This window comes from Megalops cyprinoides, chromosome 18 (genome assembly GCF_013368585.1).
Source record: "Megalops cyprinoides isolate fMegCyp1 chromosome 18, fMegCyp1.pri, whole genome shotgun sequence".
In the NCBI taxonomy this organism is placed as follows: Eukaryota; Metazoa; Chordata; class Actinopteri; order Elopiformes; family Megalopidae; genus Megalops; species Megalops cyprinoides.
In genome coordinates, this window is record NC_050600.1 from 8,573,483 (window position 1) to 8,596,005 (window position 22,523).

At 47.7% G+C, this 22,523-nt stretch overlaps 1 protein-coding gene across 3 annotated transcripts in view; it reads right to left on the reverse strand.

The window, feature by feature from the left end:
- Window positions 1-2,427: 2,427 nt before the first annotated feature.
- Window positions 2,428-22,523, reverse strand: part of tbc1d14 (TBC1 domain family, member 14) — a 42,337-nt gene continuing 22,241 nt past the window's right edge. For 2 of the 3 annotated variants that reach the window (XM_036551939.1, XM_036551940.1), the window contains 11 exons: window positions 14,875-14,993; window positions 11,789-11,871; window positions 10,643-10,760; window positions 9,761-9,867; window positions 8,306-8,386; window positions 7,751-7,845; window positions 7,085-7,156; window positions 5,776-5,904; window positions 5,127-5,236; window positions 3,845-4,103; window positions 2,428-3,388 (listed from right to left, as the gene is read on the reverse strand). In XM_036551939.1, the coding sequence (XP_036407832.1) occupies window positions 3,332-3,388; window positions 3,845-4,103; window positions 5,127-5,236; window positions 5,776-5,904; window positions 7,085-7,156; window positions 7,751-7,845; window positions 8,306-8,386; window positions 9,761-9,867; window positions 10,643-10,760; window positions 11,789-11,871; window positions 14,875-14,993 (1,230 nt within the window). In that variant the 3' untranslated portion in view covers window positions 2,428-3,331. Of the gene's footprint in view, window positions 3,389-3,844; window positions 4,104-5,126; window positions 5,237-5,775; window positions 5,905-7,084; window positions 7,157-7,750; window positions 7,846-8,305; window positions 8,387-9,760; window positions 9,868-10,642; window positions 10,761-11,788; window positions 11,872-14,874; window positions 14,994-20,821; window positions 21,146-22,523 lie in introns of those variants that run through there. The other variant, XM_036551941.1, reaches the window with a different exon arrangement.

A 22,523-nucleotide genomic window follows, 5' to 3' on the forward strand; every position in this document is an offset into this window, starting at 1 on the left:
ACACTGAGCCCTGTAACATGTAGAGTGAAACCATCTGTCTGCCACATGGCTGATCTTTGTAAAATCACACATAAACCACACACACACACAAAAAAACACAAAAAGTTCACTGATACATCAAATTAGTTACGTAATGTACATGTTAAAAACTAGCAAAACCTTAAAAAAAAAAATCAAGAGAGAACAGTGGGAATGTGAATGTGTACACAAACAGTAAAGTATCAGGTGACGGGAATGCAAAATATATGAATGGACAGAGATTTCTCTGGATTGTCACATAACAGGAATGCAGAAGCTGTGATTGGACAAAGATCTCTCTGCTTTGTAGGATTGGGACTGGAACTGGAATGCAATGTGTCATGATTGGACGACGCTGTCGACAGCTGTGGGGGTGGGGGTGGGGAGCAAAGCTTTCAACCTGGCCGGGCAGAACTTACACCCACCAATCAATGTGTTCCAAAACCTAGGGAGTAGCTGAACTAAAATTAATGAACAGGCAGGTCAAAGTTTTGAAACAGGTCCTGTTGCAATAACCAGCTGCTACGAGCCAGGCAGCAGGTAGTAGGCAGCAGGCAGCAGTACTGTTGACTCTGTCACTCCTGTACTTCAGGTGATTTGTGGAACGGTTAAAGTTGCACATATATAATCTGGAACTGAAACATACATTAACTTCAAATAGTGCTGCAAAAATAGCAAATGATTCAAAGGCTTCAATTACTGACTACTGCATACACTCAAGTGATGTATACTTCCTCCCCACAAGCCCCCCACCCCCCACCCCCACCAAACCAAGGGGGGCCATTTTCAGCTTTTCCATACAGTTTCTATTAAAATAAATCATTTGGACTTTGGATTTATACACACAAACAAAACATTCACAAACAAAAAGGTGCCATACTTCAGAAAACAAATCTATCAAGTCTCATGTGACTGGGACCATCTGATCCCCGTTGCTGCGGTGATCAGGAGTCCCAAAAAAAAAAAAAAAAAAAATCAGAGGAGCGTAACATACAGCAGGACGATGCCCGGGCAGAGCCTTTTGCGAGCCTACAGCCCAAATAACAGACACTGTGCAAAATGTATCACCGCCATGCGGCTTTCACCAAACACAGGGAAAAGGAGTGTGCCTGTTCATATCAACCTTACAGGCGTGCCCAACACGGTCAGCATTGCACTCTGCGGAGGGGAAGAGAGAAAGCAGAATGACTCATTGGGATGGGCGGGGACTCTACACCCGACTGTGCTCACAACAGGCTTCTTCAGTATACAGTAGCTGCGCACCAGCTGAAATATTAAATATATAAATATCTATATCATTTTTTCATTCCAAACACTTTTTTTCTTCATCTTTACGTGTGTAAAGTTGGGGAGACCACAGAGGCAACAACAGACACCACACAGCAGTCTGTGAGCTCAAAACACATTCAGGGCTATCTTTGAGAACCAATTAAACAATCGTCCACGTTGACTTTGGATAAGCGTACTTCAGAGCCCTCTCTGGGAGACAGAGGCGTTCTAGGCAGGGATAATCCCGTTCTACTTCATACCAGATCACTTTTGGAGGAACATTCTCTGCCCCTTCACCTCAGCGGGTACAGACTACAGTCAGAGGGGCTCATCAGACTTTCACCGTGACACAGAGCCAGGACACAGAGAACCTTGGGAGGAATGAAGCAGTTGGCAGGGGGGTAACGATTCAGTGGATGCAGCGCTTGGGTTTTGGGGAGAGGAAAAGCAGCTGCTCCTAAGGCTGATTTTGTCAGTAGTGAAGCACTGCGTCTGAGCTGCACCGCTCGCTAACACAAAACAGCATTCGAATAAATAAAAGCACTTACTGAATGACTAAGCCACAATCGTGTGTCCGAACTTTGGGCAATATTAAAGCAAAAAAAAAAAAAAAAAAAAACAAGGCAACCTCATCCTGCTTCCTCATCCTCCACACTGCCCCCCAGTTCTTCTATTGCACATGGAATCAGTAGCAAAACACATTTGGTGAAGCAGCCTCACGATCAAAGTGTTTCATATTCAGTATCTAAGACTTACTACGCAACATACATATTCAATTAAATTTACACAAGCTCTACACATCTACACTGATGGAATGGAACACACACACAAATAAGATCGTACAGAGCTATAACGTACACTTTCAGAGAAACAAGTAGAAAAATCTAGTCTGGACGACATAATTCTGTGTTAGTGCAGATCCAAAAGGAAACACAAGCAAGGAGGTCAAAAGGACAAAAAAAAACATGAATGTGGAAAGTCTCAACTACAGAAGAAAAGCTGCAATTCAGAATCTATACTGAATGAAGCTTGTCAGGATATCGGACAATAACTACATAATTCAACATAAAAACACCGGTTTGTAAAATGAAATGTGCAAAAAAAAATAGTAATAATAAAATAAAATCAGACCAAACAAAACAGAAAACGAACAAATCAGCGAGCGGGCTGTGAAAGAACCACTGTGACACACAACACAAAAAACACAAGACAGAAACGACCGTGCCGCTCCTTTCACACCACTTTGGGCTCAGCAGAACAGCCGCGAGCTGCTCCAAACCCTGTGTCAATGAGAACAAGTCGCCGTCACTAATAAAGGCTTCAAACGGCGCTAAGAAGAGTCCCCAGGGAAGGGACGCTGTGTCTGAGTGCCGCCGTTTTTCCTGGAGCAACGCTGACTTTGAGAATGAAGCTCCGGGCCCCACCCCAGGCGAGATCACAGCTGGAAATAACCCCGGCCCCTTGGGGTGACGTTAACAAAAAAAAAAAACAACAGCAACAACAAGAAAAACAACAAAAAAAACCTCCAGTCCAAGCCAAAACCTCCCATCACAACCACAGCAGACCGAGAACAGAAAAAAAAAAAGACAACTTCGCAAATGCCCAAAGGAAGGAGAGAGCTCATTTTGGGAAGTGACACCACTGTCTGTGCCATCGGTCCAGTAGAAACCCTGATAAGACATGGAAGATGCTTACATTCGTTGACATCCTTGTTGGTTTGTTGGCGCTTGTGTGTTTTTTTTCCTGTTGGGAACTTGGAGCTGTTTTTGGGGGTGTGACGGTGCTTAAGGCTTCGATCCGCAGGGTCTGCTCCTCCCTCTGGGAGTTCTGCTTTAGGGTCTGGTCCAGCGTCCGCTCTAACGGGTTGGGCCCCACCGGTCAGGGCCGGCCTCGGCTGTCTGAGGGCCTCCTCACCACCCACCCAGCGAGACGTAGCTCATTCTAATGGCTTTTCCAAATGTATCTTCTTTCTATGATCATCATGATTACTGAGCTGTACATATACGTATGTGTATGTGTGTACGTGTACGTGTCCTTCCGCGAGTCAGCGTTTCAGCACAGGACTGCCTCGTTCCTGCTCTTTCTGCAATGTTTGAAGTACCTGAAAAAAAGACAATAAAAGAAAAGAAAATATGACAATAAGTTAATACAGCACCTTTCACAAAGCAGGTGTAGAGGTTCACAGATTTGTGGACGAAGGGCCAGGCAACCGTTGCAACATCTGGTAACTGATATCATCAATAGGCCTATGAAGGAAATGCATAAGCTGGGTGTGGCCTGCTCCTGTCTCAGTTTGATTTCTCCTAATTCTGGTACCAACAAGTGGCCATAAGGCCCAACCAAGCACCTACTCCAGTACATTATTACATGAAATTATCGGCATTTAGTGACTTGCATCAGTAACAATTTTGACAATGTTATCCGTTTATACAGCTGGGTATTTACTGAGGCAATTGTCGGTTAAGTACCTTGCCCAAGGGTACAGCAGCCGTGCCCCAGCCTTGTTCCTTACCACTATGCTACACCGCCACCCCGGGCTTAAGGCGGCCCCGCTCACCTGAGCCCACTTCTTGTTCTTGCTGTGCATTTGGATGGTGGCGATGGCGGAGAAGAGCTCCTCGGCGGCGATGTCCTCGGGCAGCTTGGTGAGGAACTGCGCGTTGTGGATGAAGTCCATCTTGGTCAGGATGTCCTCGTAGAGCTTGAGGATGCCCAGCGCGGTGCGGAACAGGAACTCGTCCCCGTCCCGGCAGAAGACGTCCCACACGCGGCATGCCAGGTCCAGCGGCAGGGACTTACTGTACAGGGTGAAGATCCTGTACACACACACACACATGCACGCACACACATGCACGCACACAGACACACACACAAGCGCGCACACAGACACACACACATGCACGCACACAGACACACACACATGCACGCACACAGACACAAACACAAGCGCGCACACAGACACACACACATGCACGCACACAGACACACAGAAAACACAGACCATTTCAGTCTTGCTGCTGTTGTTCTTATTTCATTCCCATACCAAGAAGCAGTGTATTTTATTTTGCTATGGCTTGCTTCATTTGAATTGTTTTTTTAATATCATTACCTAAAAACAATTGCTGCATTCTATATTAATTAGGCATTTAGAGAGACAGAGAGGGGGAAGGGGGTGAGGAACTGTAAAGAGCTGTATGCTTAGCTCACAGGCACCAACTGTACAATCAGCTGTGTCGATTGCTATTCAAAAAAATATGTCATATTTATTAGCCAGTATCACACTGCTACATACAACATAAACAGCAACTACTATAACTGAAGCTGGAAAAAAGTTGAGAGGTAAGTCAAAACAAATGTGAGGAATAGGGTTTGGATGAGTTTCTCAAACAGCATTATAAAGCTTGTTATTTGGTTTGTTGGCCTTGACATCGTGACCATCGCTGTTGCAGGGGTTGAAAAATACCGTCACATTTTTATCTCCTCTTATCTGATGTTCACATCTCACCACATCTCTCCCTTAAAGCAAAACTAGGCTGAAAATGGTCTGCTCTGCTCATGTGGCTAGAGAGGTTTTCAGTGCGGAAAGACCGCACTGCTGACTCTTGCAGAGTCACACTTTCAAAGAGCAGAAACAGCAGATTTACCGCAGCGCATTTACCGAATGGTCAAACCGTGAAAAAAAAAAAAAAACTAAACACAACACTGCAGCTCGACCCTCTTTGAATACAATTCTGTCAATGTGTCAAAAAAGTCTGTCAGTGTGTCAGAATGACCTCTGAGGAACACCCTGAAGGCCGTGCGCTGCCAGTGCACCCAAAGGAGACACATAGGTGACTTACCAGTCGATTAAATAAATATCTGGAGTTAGGTTGTTGCTCTTAAAATGTGCAAACAGCTTTGGTAGGTTTTCTTCAAAGAACACTTCAAACGCCGCAAAGTAAGTCAACATCTGGAAAGAGCGGAGAAGGGGGAAAACAGAGTGAGTGTCAATGCAAGAACCTTCCCACGGGAACATCAGAGGAGCCAGCCTGGCGGGCACCTCGGTAAGACTGCTCAGCCACCCCGTCAATCATCAGCACAGAGGTGAGAAACTCTGGAGGGCTGCATCTCACGCCACTGCCAAAAACCAAGCAGTAGTTATTATTCTTTCCCTGATCAACAGTCATCTACAGCCAGTCAGCTAGTGTGAGGAGACAGGGTAGGACACAGGGTTATAGGATGGATAACCCTATATCCTATATATATATACCCTATATGCAAAATATAGGGTATGGGTGTGTTTAATATGTAGTGTGTAGCATAGAATGGGCCTAGATATACCATATGTAGGGCAATAACTGAGTACAGTAATCAGAGTGTTGTATTGTGTAGGGTATGTAGTGTAGGGTAAAGAAAGGCCGGATGCAGTATTTGGTATGGGCAGACTGGGTACAAGTTCAGCACGTTGTATGGTATGGTGTGTAACGTATGGCTGGCTAAGGTACTCACAAGGCTATGGTCCACTCTGTAGAATGCCATCTGACAGGGTTTATTCAGCAGGTTGGCAAAAGCGATGAAGGCATCGGCAGTGTCCAGGTTCAGAATCAGCACTGCAGCAATGAAGGACATGCCCTGAACCTGCAGACAGACACACACACATTACAGCTCACTCCAACTCTGTGACGGACATGCCCTGAACCAGCAGAGGAACAAATACAGGGCTATATTACAGTAATGTCTATTTGGCCTTAACCTAACCCTGTAAAGGACATACCTTTCACATGCCAATACAAATACACAGCCATACAGGTGTTACAGTTAGCTGTGCCCAAATGACACCTGACTCTAACAGCAGAAGGCACATGAGTCATACCATTGTGTAATTCTTTATGACTAGTAGGCCAGGCAGACACTGTGTGTCCTTACTCGAGTCTGACCTTATTACACAGTGAAAGGAATCTTTCATGGCAGCGGCAAAATGAGCTCGTCTTTGCTTCTGCTTTCACCAGGTCTGAGCTCAGTGACAGAGCAGCACCAAGACAAACTCTTCAGTGAGAAACACCGTTTACTGGGATGCGCTGCCAACACAAGGTAAAGACGGTTTGCACAACCAGCTCCAGCGAGCGAGCACCACGGGTGCTAACTGCGAGAGAGTGCACGATAAGCAAACAGGAAGTGGTGCACACCACAGATGGAGGATTTTTCTTTCTGCGGGCAGCTGGACAGCAACGGATGTAAGAACGAGCGCATGTGAAAAATTCGCGAAGCGCACGCCAAACCCAGGCCTGCTAACCCACAGATCAGAGAGCACCTGCACTCCAGTGACCGCTCGCACTGGAAATACTCTCACACACAGAAACCAGAGGAAAGAGAACGAGCAAGTAAAAACAAAAAAAAAAAAAAAAAATCAATTAATCCCTCAGAGCAGGCCTGCAGCACGGCCACCACCTTACGGAAGTGCTCTCTGACAGCTGGGGTTGTGCGCCACTGTTCTGCGCTGGCAGAAAAGCCACTGCTCCCCTACACAGCAAGCTCCCGCGCAACCTGCCACTTACTTCTCCCTGAGGGAACCAAGCTACCCAGAATGCACCGGGGAGTCAGGGCACAGAGATTAGTCATTAAAAGGAGACTACAGAGGCCTGCTGGACACAGGAGGGAAGGTTTACGAGGAAATGTTTGTAAAGAACCCACGCTGAGAGGTGTTAGAAGCCAAGGGACAAACAGGTCACACCGGTGCAACCGAAAGCCCTTCTGTGGAGAGGAGGCACAGCGGTGATGCGCATTTCTTTTAATAAAGAGGTACAGAGCGCGCACTCACATATCCCACATCCGGCCTGTAGCAGGTGTACGCTCCCAGGATGCTGTGCAGCGTGTCATGGTAAGGCCCCCCCTAAAAACAAGCACAGGTTCACAGCATCCACACACTGCCATTTATGAACAGGCTGACATTTGCACCACAGCAACTCTGGCTTCGTACCTCACACAAGCATGCAACTGCACCTTAGCACACAGGATTTGAACCTTATGGTAACAACAGCCCTACCAGCTAAGCCACATGGTTGGTTAACGCACACTGGTTTACACAAGAACAGCTCAAATCTGGAGCTAAACATGATGAGGTCATCAGAAGGGCCGTGCATTAAGCATGAGGCAGAATGTTCTGTTGTTCAAATACTTGACCCTGAGCTCACCAATTGACTATTTGGATCAATAATAAAATGTTTTTTTTTGTTTTGAAGTTTTATTCCTTCTCATTAATTTTTATATAAGAGAACATGAGGATTAATTACACCGGTCATGAATTGATTATTACTTTCCCCTGATTGAAAATTCAGATTCAGATAATGTGGAAAAGCAGAATTCTGTTTTTGGAAACCAAAAAATATTCAGATATTAAATTCATGTGAACAAACACCTCTGTGTGACACCTGAACAGGTCAGAGCATACAAAGAGAAGAGTGGCAGGAAATTCAATCTCACTCACCTGTTGGAAGATACAGAGGTTGGGAAATGTTCTGGAAATGTCCAATTTTATCAGCTCTAGGCTTGCTTCTCTGTCTGCGAGAGACAATCCAGCATCTAAACAAAATTAAATAAATAAATAAATAAAAATAGAACATCACAGATGTATTAACTATTGTACAAATATATCACAGGACTACTGCTTAAAAAAGGGATAAGAGCTATTATTCAAGGAAAAGACCAGAAATCCAGGAGTATTCTATCTCATCTGTATTCATGAAGGAGAGCCCAAGAATCCTGCATAAAAGAAGATGCTTAACCAACACTTCCCTGCCTGAAAGCGTGAATGAATGCGGATAACTGCAGTGAGTCACTGCTTTCACAGAATCAAAGCTTCAGTGCTTCAGGTACCAAAAAAAATTAAAAAGAGGATCTCATTTATTTGAATATTCAATCCTGAGATGCCTGGAGTATTCAGATCCCAGTTTGAAACGAAGGGCGGCTTAAGGATAAAGGTTTTCTCAGTGTTGTGTAGCATGCAGCCAGAGGAGCTGGGGGGGGGGGCGGGGGGGACTACCTTCACTGTCTCCCTCCGATGCTAGCGCTGGCATGGCCTTCCACTTCTCTCTAGCCCGGGCCAGGCAGATGTTGTAGAGCTCTGTGAAAAGAAAAAAAATAGAAAATAAAAAAATCAGACCGCCTCGTTAGCACAGCTAATAAGAGATAATGCCGTAATTCCATCAGGGCTAATCGACATTCCCTCCAGATTCCATTAACTGCCGTTGGACTCAAAATGGACTGACTGGCAGTGGCAAACATGAGGATGTGGAAAAGACATGAACGCTGGTGAGACACTGTTGCCAGGGGGGAATTTCACTTCAACAAACCTCACCAAATAAAGGAGAGATCAGCCGGGACACGAGAGAGGAGAGTGCTGCTCATAGATGAGGACATCCTTACTTTCTGACAGCAACTCCAATAATCTGTATGCCTTCCCTGTAGCCCCTTATTGCCCTCTAGTGATAAATAAAGTATAAAGCATTGTAGACTTCAATTACCCTTCACTTACCATGCTCTTTAAGAAGATTAATTAAAACTCCACGTTAAAATGCAAAATTAGGCTACACAATTAAAAAAAAATAATGTGGAAGTCTCAAAACACGCATCTACCAGGCTCAGCCACGGTGGCCTTGTCTTCTAATAGCAGAAAAGCCTTTATGCACGTAAACTCAGCACTGATGCCTCTCCCTCCCACTCTCTGCACCTCTGGCTATCTCCTCTCCCTTCAGCACCCTCTCTCTCTCCCCCCTCTCCTTTTAATTTAATTACAGCAAAAAATAACTCCACTCCAACTTATCATTGTAACGGCCCATAATCACATTAGCACACAGCCATCAAAGTTCCCCCTTTCCCTGAATGATCCTCGCACTCAGACCACCATACAAATGGCCACGTTTATCGCGAGGAATTATTGAAAGTGTGCGCCTGTGTAGAGTAGGCCGATAAGGGGCCTATTCCAATTCCTATTTTGCTTTGCTGTAAGTCATGGACATGACCAGCAGGGGGCGACATATCTGAGGGACTTCTGTCACCATTAAGGCTGCGGCTGAGAGGGTGGTGAGGAGTTTCAGAGCACCAGAGCTGAAAGGTTATCCTGGGCGTACATTATTTAGACGCTCACTACGCAGGACTCCGGCTGAGAATTTAATTCATCTTGTGACAATGTTACCAGCACTTCACTGGGTGTTGCTTTCGCAAGTGCAGATATACCTGTTTCTGTGCTTATTTTTAGACCCAGAGACAGGCTGGCCTGCTCTCTGCGGGTTTTTCTAACACCCCACCTCCCTCTCCTGCAATGATTAATTGAGATTATTCTTGCTTATTGTGCACTGAGCCCCCGCCACGTCTTAATTAAGGTCTTCGCTGAAGCTCATCATAGCTAAACCAATTTATCTAACATGAGTAAATAAGACAACTTAAAAAAAAAAGCACACGAGGCAGGGTGGGTCAGAAAGATGCCCGTGGGGCCTACCGTGAGTGATGTTGAGCTCATTACCGACTGCCAGGCTCCACACCTTACCCCTGACGCTGGGGGGTATGCCCTGCCACCAGAGATCCCGTACCCGGCGAGAGGTACACCTGCAGGGAGACACACACAACACAGCACAGCACTGTCTCATACCGCTCACTCTGGTTGGTATTACCTTGTCTCCTTTTAAAAAGGCTACTTCATTGCTTTTTTTAGTCCAAACATTCACCTGGCAACGCCTTATCAGTGGCAGTGGCATTGCAGTCTTGTGCAATTGCATTACTACTGTTCTGGTTTTGTCAGCACGTGTCCTCATCACACCAGTAAAAGAGACCGAAACTGAAAACTGGAGATTTTCATCGAGAGATTGCACCTCAAGGAAAGGAATCGTTGGCTTATTGTTCGGATCTTTTTCTTCCTTCCTTTTGAACGTCGGTGCTTATCATCATGGCAGTGGAGCACGGTTTGGATTGAAGTGAGCAGAACTGACAGTTGCTCAGCTCACAGTGCCTCTGTGAAAGGCCAACAGGCACAGGAGGGGGTGGGTTCGGAGCTCTACCCTTGGGCAAGGTACTTAACCTAGAATTGCCTCGGTAAGTATCCAGCTGTATAAATGGTTAACGTAAAATTTGTAACCTATGTCAGTCACTCTGGATAAGAGCGTCTGCCAAATGCCAATAATGTAATATAATATATATTGTGCCAACAGGGAACACAGCACTTCACCATATGTCAAATAAAACAATGTAGTGTTTGGCAATCTAGTGATTACATGTCTGTGGTGCTGGCACACACACACATTCCAGTCGCAGCCCGATACGGCAGAGTCACATGCAGAAACCCAAAGCAGCCCAAGCCCCGGGGAGGGGGGGGGCGGGGACTTACATGGTCTCCCAGTTGGGGAGGATTTCCTGGTTCCAGGTGAGCGCTGCGTTCCCGATGCTCTCCTCCAGCTTGCACCGGTCCTCCAGCTGCTTCTTCCTCTTCTGAGCCTCCTTCAACTCTGCAGGGCACAGCAGCAACAGGAAGCCAGGCTTACACCACCACACTGGCAGAAGGGCTGTGCGGCTCTGCTGTGCTCGTCAGCCACTTAGACACAGACGGCCGGTCACATTCAGCCGTTACACAGGGTACTGTGACGCACTCTGACATGACAGGAATAATTCCTCAGCGTTAATTGCTTCAATATGTACGGTACAAATGCACACACCAGCCACCATTATACTCTGGCTTCTGCGATGCTGAGACCTCCACTCTCTCCTCCCTGCATGAATATTGGGTTATAGGTTAAAAGAGGGGTGGAAGTGTAGCACAGTGGTAAGGAGCAGGGCTTGTAACCAAAAGGTTTGCTGGTTCAATTCCCTGCTGGGACACTGCTACTGTACCCTTGGGCAAGTTTCTTAACCCATGATTGCCACAGCAAATATCCAGCTCTATAAATGGATAACATGTGAAATCATAACCTATGCAAGTCGCTCCGGATAAAAGCGTCTGCTAAATGACTGTAATGTAAGTTACAGGAAAGATTATGCACTCCGCACTACTCCCCACTGGTACTGCAGTCTGTCTGCACAACAACAGCAACCACAGAAAAGGCCACTCTCCTCTTGAATGTAATTCACTGATGCATGTCTGCATGTGGCATAGAGGAACTAATGCCTACTGAAGGGTCATCTGTTTTTTTTTTTAATAGACAGAACGTGTGACAACCTTGTTGCATCTGGGCCACAGCAGCATACCCTTACACAAACTTCTGCCTCTGGCTGCTTTGTGAACCAAAGCATTGGAAACTGTAGGCTAGCTCATTTTGTTCTGATGTCCATGCATGTTATTATTATTTTTTTCAAGTGTAATGCATGACGTAAGATAAAAACAAATGGAGTACATGTGGAAATGCAGTACCATTTCTCGTATCAAAAGTATCAAAAGTCTGGACACACCTGATTAAGATAATGGAAACATTGAACACTGAAAGGACACAGAACTCACTCTTTGCAAATGCACAGAATGTGTATGTTGAAGACTGCTAACCTCGTTTCTTGGCTTGGGCCACCATCTCCTCATACTGCTGCCTGTGTTTCTGGGCCTCTTCTGCTGGCTTGGCTGGAAGATTTCTGTACACACACACACACACACACACACACACACACACACACACACACACACACACACACACACACACACACACACACACAGTGTAAGGTCAGTGAGTCCATGCAATGACACGGTTTTAAAAGGACACATTAAGCTGACCCTTGCCTGTGGTGAATGCTGAGATAGCATGTGAATGAAAAAGAGGAGCTGAAGATTAGCATGTGCAGCTGAAGGTCACAGTGACACGGTGTGTGCCTCTACATTCCGCAGCAGCAGACCGGCTTTTAACTTTTCGCTCAGCCAAACAGGACATAATTTCATCATTTCTCCTCAACAAACAATGAACTCCAGTTGTTCACTGGCTGCCTCTATCAAAGGCAATAAAGCTCGCATCAGCCCAGAACATGAGCTGCCAGGCACTAAACCACATACAGAACAAGGAAAGATAGAGTAAAGGAAGTATCTGGTAATAACAGCAATGGGAGGGAGGGAGAGAGAGAGAGAGAGAGAGAGAGAGAGAGAGAGAGAGAGAGAGACGTCAGGCTGACAGCATGTGAGGGTGGGTACTGCCTGCGTTGTGTATGTGCGTATGTGTGACTGTTAAGTGTAAGTGTGTCAGAGTGGAAACGTCAGGCTGAAAGTGCGCGTGTGTGTGTGTGTGTGTCCCACCCCTCTCCTGCTTCGCACACTGCATTATTGATGGTGACTGCACTCCTGCCATAACTGAAGGAGAGAGACAGAGAGACATGCTACATTTTACCTTGTGCTTCAAAGCAAGCTTCTAAGCTCTGCCAGCAGACACTGGCAACACACTATATGCCATGCCAATAAAGCACTTTGGGCTGAAGACAATTTGGAGGGAGGGGAGGAGAGCAAGAGCCAGGGAGAGCAAGAGAGAGAGAGAGAAAGAGAGAGAGAGGACACTGTGACCTTGGGCTCTCCTGTACTGGGATCACAGTGACCACAAGCGTCACTCACAGAGTTTCATCAAAGACCAATAAGGATTTAAACACCCCGAGACCTGTCTCAAACACACACACGCACACACACACACACACACACACACACACACACACACAACCGCACACTCCAACGCACACATGCACACATTCACAAACACACAGCTGAACACGGTTCTCAGCAGCAGAGGACGTTTCTGGTACTGTAGGCATGACGATATCGTGCTGTGGGGAGCCGCACTGCAGTATAATAACACCAGGCAAGCAAGTTTCTGAATGGAAGGACACACTCTCTCTCATGCAGGGCAGGGGAGTAGCGCACATCTCCCCCCTCCTGCGCCGTGCAGTACACATGGATGCAGGTGCGTTAAGCGACTGCTGCAGAGTGCTCTTTCAATGCACAGAGGCAGGGAAACAGCGAGACAACAAAGGACAACTATCCACACCCGACTAGGGAGGGCTAAATTAGTTTCTTCTGTAAGGATGCACAGGTATCTCCATTACTGTGAGCTGGCCTCCACATGAGGATATACAGGAATTAGCGTTAGCATTAGCGCACGCTGGTCTCCTCACAAGGATATATAAGTATCTGCATTAGCATGAGCATGTCTTTATATGAGGATGCACAGGAGTTTCCATTAGAGTGATCTGAATGAAGACATACAGGTGCTTATATTAGCGAGAGCCGCAGCTGCAGGCAGTGAACGGGGCCCCGTGGGAACCGGGGTGGGGGGGGGGCCCACAGCACCCTACAGTAAACCATGGACTGCGGAATTAAAGTTGTATTACAGACTTGCAGCTTTTTCCGTACTCAGAGGAGAGTGAGCGGGGTGGCGCCTGGCGCGATGGCAGAGAGTGAGGAGAGGTCACGACCTACATGTCTGAAATCTGTGCCCCCCGGGTGCCGGCTGGTTGGCATGGCGACAGTGACTCAACTGCCGCCAGCCGCCACCCCTCACCCCCGCCCCCCCACTGCGAGCTGTAAATGTCCCGCAGCTGTCCAGCTGATACTTAGCAGTCTGGACCCAGACCACTGTCTCTATTTATGAGGCTAAGAGAGTGCTGGTCATATTCAACCACACGCAAACTGTAAAACTACCCTTTGGCTTCAAGATTTTTGCAACAGGTGGTATTTAGAACGAGTTCCACTAAACAGCATTGAGTAGTAAAACGTGACCCTTGTCAAGAGTGATGTAGAGCTTCAATGTCGCATGCTCTCTGTTTATATGACAACCTGATCAACAGCACAATGGCAATACCCCTCCTGGGCTACAAAGAGTGACACACCAGCAGGCAATGAATCAACCTATTCACAGGGGACTCACTGATTCCAAGAAGAATTTGCCTTGCCCAGCTTTTCAATGGCACATGCCTATACACAAACTCTACATAAAAGTAAAAAAAAAAAAAAAAAATCATTTAACCTGCAACACCATGGCACTGTTGCGCATAGATGCTTGTGAATGGTTTTGAAAGGTGTGAGGTATGACACTACTCTGTGCACCGGGCAGGGCAGCATGTCAAACAGGTTTCCTGCTCCACGGACACGAGTGATGAAAGCTTGGACCCGCATACCAGACCGCGCCCAAGCACGTGTCGATAGGCCATGTGTCAAACATCTACGTGCCAAAAGCCTCTAGGACAACGAACGGCTACCAAACGCGACAGAACCACAGAGAGATATTTTGTCATGACTGGATCTCACCTGTTGTGACTGAAGCATTAAAAAAGGAGGAAAAAAGTACAGTACCAGCATTCAAACTCTGATGAGCAGAGAATTTTGTTTTGCTGTGACAGGACTTTGGGAGAGACCTAGTTTAGACAAACGCCTTAAATGAGTCCAGAGGTGGAACATATAGAACTTTCAAATATAACACAAAAGGATAAATGTATGAGCATATAAAAAAGACACACAAGCAATTATAAAGATACTCAAAAAACTTATAAATCCTACATACACTCATTCTGTTTCACACACTCACTCTCTCTCTCAAGAATCTGGAAAGGGGCCTGTGCAGTGACAAGCACACGGGTCAAATGGCACCATCTAAAAACGTCACTCACGCTGGACGGTCCTCCAAAATAAGTGCTGTGGTGGACAAGGGTTCGAAGTCCAGGTTCTTCCTCACACTCTGTTTAGGAGATGGGGGGTTGCCAGACCTTCCACTTCTTGTTTCATATTCCTGAAAGCAAAAACAAGAAAAAAGAAGAACATGATTGTTTTTCCAAACACAGTTCTGTGGAATCAAAGAGAAGCGAAACCGCTCTCCGTACAAAAGAGCACACTTAGTCATTTCAAGGCTTCATGTCAGGGTGCCCATTAATACCATTCAATGACAAGAGAAGCTCAGGATGTGTCTGTTCTTTCTCCACTTTCCGTGTGCTTTTAAGCCGGTCTCCACATCCCGTGTAGGCAGCTGTGTGGCACAGAGGATCAGGGGCTTGACTTTGTAATTGGGTGTCGCTTTCAGGTGGGACAAAACCCTTATGCCCTTGAGCAAAAAGCTTAACCTGAAACATCTAGCAACACAGATGTAAAATATGTAAAATAATGTGTGCTTATCTCTGCAGATGTGGGTGCAAGCTAAGCTAATAAGGCTAATAAGCGATGTATTCAGCTTGAGTTATCCAGGGCCTGGACTGAATCTGCACCTCTGGCCTACTCAGACCTACCCATGACGCATCAAAGCAACATTGCAGACTACTCATTCTGGGAAAGAGAGGGTAACCGATGTCAGTTCCTCCGAGCCCTCTGCCCTGACCTCCCTGACCGGGAGCTCCCACAGATGTTGGAGGACTGTGCTGGAAGCCACACTGCGGTGCCGATTGCATTTACAGTCGTTTAATAAGCTCCTCATGCCTCTCACAAGGCGGCCCTGCAGACAACCGGCCGTCAGGGCCCCCTGCACTTCTGACAGAAACCACCTTTTTCGCCAACTTTAACCAGAAACACAGCAAGCCAGCGTCAACCTCCTTCAGTTCAACCCCCCGCCCACCTCTTTGCATAGGATAGAGGGATGTTTAAGACATTTAACATAAAAATCAGCTCTGAAATCAAACCAAACTCTAAATCTAAGGACAGATTCTCTGATGTTCCCAGCCTGTATGAAACTGACAGACGTTCATGAAAAACATAACGTAACATAACGTAATATAACATAAATGTAATGTAGCACAAAGCAACGTCATGTAATGTAACGCATCCCATTTCTGCTGGGCTAATTAAGCACCACATGCTGCGGCAACTTGGCACACACGTGAGAATGGAAGGAAAAGAAGATGGATATTTTTTTCCTTTTTTTCCTCCTGTCCCTCTGTGAATGAGCAATCCACACACACTTGTGAAGGGAGGGTGAGACAAACATTTCTGAGAGGGTGGTGACTGCGTGCTTTGCCCCTCTGGATCCCTGCTTTAACTCCACCCACGTCCTTATTGGAACAAATGTTTGGTTCAGCATGATCAGGAGTGTACAGCGAGCTAAATGAATTATCAGACCAGATTTGCCACACAGAAACTGAAAGGAAATCCAGAAGTGGAATAAAGGTCGGCACCCTTATGGTGTGTCATGTGATGTGAGGTTACAGTTTACATGTGGGGTGGGGTGGGGAAGTGGGGGGGGGTGGGGAAGTGGGGGGGGGGGGGGGGGGGGGGGCAGACGTGAGGTGGAGAGGAGTCCTTCATAACAGTCCTCCCTTTCAACTCATCCGCTTTTAACAGTGATTTAAGCCACAGTGCACACAGTAAAACATCAGACAGTCCTGTTTCTCAAAGCAACAGCTCTCTTCCACTCAACTGTAAGAAAAAGTCTGTGAGGCTGGAGCACGGGACCATCATCGGCAAGAGCCACAAGAGCAGCCTCTTCTTTATCTTCTGATGTTGGAGGTTTCAAAAACATCATGTTTGACTAATTCATTTTGAGGGCGGGGGGGGTCAATCTTCCCAGGCTCTAAATGTGTTTTTTTTTGATGTCCAAACTGCTACTGCACGCTCTACAGGGTTCCCTGTTGTATTGAAGTAAAAATCCGGGCGTGTGTGCACACGGTAGCATTTGCAGCACACGTTTGACAGCCTGGGACTGATGGACCATTTTGCAGCTGGCTTGGTCCACATTAGCAGCAAGCAAGCATGATCTGTGAGAATCCGGCTGGGTGGGTGTGTGCGCACAGCAAGGCGAACAGCCGCTGGCCTGTTCATTAAAAGAAGCCATTAGGTCCCTCCGTTGGGCGAGCAGAGCGCGCTCCCTCGATTCCTCATCATCAAGCACAGACCTGCCCCCTAAAGCAGGAGGAAACGAGCAGAGCGTTGGGGGGGGGGGGGGGGGTTTGAAAGCATCCAAAAAAAGGGCCTCCAGTGTCTTTTTACATGGTAAATAATTCAAGAAGAAATTGTGGTTAAATCAGATTAAGACTTCACTGCGCTTCCCAGAGGGGCGCAAATTGATTTAGCGGGTTTGGGAAGACCTGACGGAAGGGCCTGTCCCCTCTCTGTGTCTTCCCGCTTGTCGTGATTAGTGACAGGAAATCCAGGATCGTTTGCAGAGACCGCTGACAGCAAACTGACAACAGCTGCACCTACAGCACAGATAGAAATGCTACAGCTATTCCCCACAAGCTATTCCACTGCCCCCTTTCCAAATCCCCACTGGCTGATCCCTGCAACGACAACGTCATCTTAGCGAAATCCATGAATATCCATACAGAGCATACCGTGGCTCCTGGCTCTAATCTTTTCTCTCCTTGCCGTTTTGATGACAAAGCTGTCGTTTGTGCAGGAAAGCGGGAAGCGAGATTTCTACACATGGCCCGTTTTTTTCTGAGGAGCGTTTTGGCTGGAACTGAAAGTAGGGGGGGGAGTGCACGCGAGGAAAGCCAGTGACAAACCTGATCAAGCTGAAGCTCCGCGGCCAAACGGCCCAAAGAGGCCGGCTGAGGGATCGGGGCCAGGCAAGGAAGAGAGAGGTCTGACTACAGTATGAGTCACTGCTAAGAGGCTCCCTCCCGCCATTGCCGAAAGCTGCAGCCTGCCCTTTCGAATTGTCCTTTTATGATGTTGCACTGTGCCACCTGCTTCTCTGGTAGACGCCTTTTATTCTGTGAGACTTAGGCATCTTACAGTATTATTCCCTACATACTACACATCATATTACACATAATACACATTATTCCCTAACACAACCAGTCAGGATACGTACCCCATTCAAGGGCGCGGTGATGGTGGACTACCTGGGAATGGACCCTACAGCGGCTCTCTGAGCACAATGACGCAGTGCAGCAATATAGCACACATGACACATTATCCCAGGGCTTTACGGCCAGGAAGAGGGCAGAGGAGTGCTCTCACACATCTGCCAATCACCTGATGTCATCAGCGAGTTACTGGATGAGAGGAAGTTGAATCTGCTGAGCTGGGTAAAAAAAACGGCCATGTCAATCCGAAACTACATTTTAGTAAAGTCTACCAGCAGAAACAACTTACTATTACGGGAATCCTCCCTTATACCCCTCCACCACACTTTCACAACTGGGATGGAAAACATGTAACGCAATCCCAGCATCCAGCCAGTCTGGGCCAGAGAGCTGAAGACCATCTGGCCACAACTGACAAAAAAGATCTATCACCTTTTGCTACCTCTGAGCGATCAACTGTGTTAGAATTTTTGTCATTTATTGTCTTATTCAACTCAGCTTCCATAGCTTATATATTTACACACATTAACCATTTATACTTATACATTTATACATATTACAGCTGAATACTAACTGAAAAATTCAGCTACTTTGCTCAGGGTACAATGCTAGAGCCCTGCCAAACCTCAAACCTCAAATCTCCTGATTATAAGCCCATACCCTAATATGTGTAGTAAAAACAAACACACACGAAAGTGAAAATTTAATGAGGCAGGGGCAGGGTTGCTGAGGTTTCAATCAGGAATGAGACGATCCAGCCCTCCTAGACCCACAGGTATCACCTTTTAACAAAGCACCACCAAGAACCACAGGCGTCCTGTCCAAGCGCCAGCACGCACCCGTGAGCACAGCGCTGGAAATGAACTGTTTCAGTGCCTATGCAGCATGCTAATGTGCCATGCTGATAACGCAGGCTGGACAAGGGTGTTTGCTAATTAAAGGAACAACGCTCATAATCATCATGATCACAGTCATCATGATCATCATCACCAGAGGAAGAAGCCTACAGGCGAAACTGCTGGAAGGCAGAAGAGTGGACTCAGACTGTGGACAAGATGGTGCCACCATGCTGGTTTTTTAAATCTTACAGTTAATGATTTATACTCTAGCCCTGGCCCCTGAAGATATGAGGCAGTGCATGGGAATCACAGTCTTTAACGATGGCCTTTTAATCCCCAGTAAAAACAACAACAACAAATATTACCTTGATTACCTTGAATATTACTGATTTCATAAACCCAAGTCATCACATGTATAATAAATGCCCTACATTTTATTTCACCACTTAACCTCCAACAAGATATCAGTTGAATTATACCTGGTTTACACTTATTAACATTTCACCAGGATTCACAAAACACTTTGTGAATTATTAACATTTCACCAGGATTCACAAAACACTTTGTGAATTCACGTGCTTCGGCTGTTACTACATCCGTATCCCTAGGTTACCCGTCTCCGTGGGTGCCGTATTCCCACGTGATGGGCGCTTGCAACGTTTCATTAACTCCATGCCACTGTCACTGACGGAGCTGGCCCTGCCTGCGCAGCTATGCCAAGCAGGGTCTCTCCTGCACTGTAAACATTCAGAGCCCAAGGCCAAGCACAGGCCCACTGCTTACAGCCTCTCCCTGTGCACCACCCAGCAAAATCAGCTTACTGCTGCTCACCACATACGAGCACCACGCACACACAATTACGCCCCGTGACTTCATTACACTCAGACTGGAATCTCTGCTTTATTTACGGCCCGGATATTCACTCCTCGCTCCCTGTGGAAGGAGCGTCCTGCGCTGGGATCTTCATTCGGTGAGGTGGGACACAGCGCAGTGTGTCATCCTGCCCCACACAGAGAAAACCAGCTGCAGGTGAGGCCTGAGCTATCGGATGGGCTTACTCATACATGCGGCCCCCCAATGCTCGTCTCAGAGGGACATGAGCTGGAGCAATATACTACTGCAAGTGGATATTTAAATATCTGCATCGTAAATCATAAAAAAAAAGAATAAAACAACCGTTTTTTTCCCCCACAACTTGCTTCTACACATGCTGCAGGTAGCTTAATATTTTACGGTTCTCTCGTGCAGTAGAAGATTATACTGCCAAAAATAGTAAAAATAAATAAATAAATAAAAAATCACAAAGAAGCCAAAGTAAGGATTCTGAGAAATAAAATGCTTTCAGGGTGCCAGATGGGAAATGGCTGTAAATGGCACACTGTCGGCTGTGGGAATATGTAGCCGTTTTCTTCAATAACACAGCATGCTGTGAAGGGAGCAGTGAGACCCGCGCTCGTGCCACAGACACCTTCAGGGACACCCGCATCTTTTCGAGCCCCTCTGCGAGAGCCCTGCTCCAGACCGGCAGCCCGCCCCCTCATCCAGGAGCGGAGACACGCGGAGCAGTCTGATCAAGCACACTCCTCACCCCCCCCTCCCGTCCTGTCCTCCCTCCCTCCCTCCCTCCCGGGACACAGAGAGAGAGAGAGAGAGAGAGAGAGAGAGAGAGAGAGAGAGAGCACGCAGCTGACAGAGAGGAAAAGCCAGTGAAAAAGGACCACAGATACACAGCAAAAAAGAGAGAGAATATAACAGAGAAAGGGGGAGACAGAGAGAGAGAGAGAGAGAGAGAGAGAGAGAGCGAGCGCGAGAGAGAGAGGGAGAGAGAGAGAGAGAGAGCGAGTGCGAGAGAGAGAGAGAGAGGGAGGGAGAGAGAGAGAGAGAGAGAGAGAGAGAGAGAGAGAGAGAGAGAGAGAGAGAGAGAGAGAGAGAGAGAGAGAGAGAGAGCGCGACCGCGCTTGCCTGTCCACCCCCCCGCCGCTCACCATGTACGCTGCCGTTCCGTACAGAAGCCCGGGTCCGAGGTTCACGCTCCCGCGCTGGGCATGCCGGAGACGGGCAGGTTCAACGGCGGCGGTGGGGGAGGACGGGGGGCCTGCGCAGCCTGTCGACGGGACACGCCCCGATGTGGCGCGGCGGCGGCAGCGGCAGCAGCAGCATGGTACTGAGGCGAGCCCAGCTCCTCCTGCCCTTCACAGACTGATGCTACGCTGAGCAGCCCTGCATTAGAGCAGAGCGCGGCGGATCAGACCTCCCCCCTCCCGTTTGTGCATGCGTGCCAAGCTGCTATGCTCCCTTTTCCTTTTTTTCCTCCCTCTATCTCCGTCTCTGTCTCTCTCTCTCTCTCTCTCCCCCCCTCCTCCTGCTGAGCCTTCCCTCACCCCCCTCTCTCTCTCCCTTTCTCTCTCCCTCTCTCAGTCAGCGAATCGCTGCCGGCCGCGCGATATTAGTCACCGTCGCTGCGCTGAAAAGAGCTCAGGCATCTCCCGGCGAGCCAGGCGTGCTAATCAGCGGCAGAGGTGAGGGAGAGGAGCCGGCGCATCCGCGCCGCCGCGGCCGCCCCGATCCGGTCTCTCTGACCTCGGCTGATAATGCCTAGCGTCTGGCCATGAGGAGCTCTTCTTCTCCCGTCGCATTAGCCTGCCCGGCCCCCGGGGCGTCATTAATCGGGTGATGTCACTCCCATCCACTGTTCCCCGGAGCCGCCATCCCCCCCCCCCTTCCGCTGCACCCCATGGGAGAGGCCGGGCCGGGCGCTCTTAGATGCTCGAGTGTGAGTGGCAGGTGATCAGTGCAATGAGGGAGCACAGCCACGCTACTCGCAGTGGAACAACAGGAGAACTCCTTCCAATACACATTTATTCACAGGAAGGTGTTTTCCACAAGCTGCATTCAACAGATGTGACATTGGTAAGGACACACACACGCACACACACACATGCACACACACGCAGACACGCAAAAGCTTTAGACAGCTTTTCTACAGAGCTGTTCTGTATGCTGTTGTAAGTTTTCAGACCCAATATTAAATATTGATCGGACTCTACATGCAGCAACACCACAGCACAGCCCCTAAAGACTGGGAAAAACGAAGTTCAGAGACTGTGTTCGTGCAGTTTTAAAAAACGCTGCCAGTAAAAGTTAACCTCTGGGACTTCACTTCCACGTGATTTTTATTGCGGCAAAGGAAAAAAGGGAAAAAAAAAAGCTACCACATGATCCATGTTGTGTGCTCTTGGCTGGCCGGCTGCGGCGTTGCTAGGGAAGGACAATAGCCCCCAGGCAAGCCTTGGAAAATGAGCCCGGCCATTCAACCCCAGGCAGTGCGGATCCCGTTACCGCTGGCGACGGAGAGGAAGCGGAGTCCGGTGACACCTGGACAGAGATCCTCACATTTCAATCTGCAGCGCCCAATGCGGGGAGATCGGGTGTCACCAAGGTACACATCCACAGAACCTACAGAGCCTCCCTAAGCACAACGTTATTACACTACGTTACCCTCATTTAGGCCAAAGCGCATCGTCTGTGTTCTGAACATCATCCGTTTACACAGCTAAATATTTGCTGCTGTTCAACGGGAGACATGCCTGCAACCCGAATTTAAACGCACACCCTTCTACTGATGAGACCAATTCGGAGAATGGAACAGCAGCTGTGGCCGTGTGCTGTTCAGAAGCCTGAAACAGA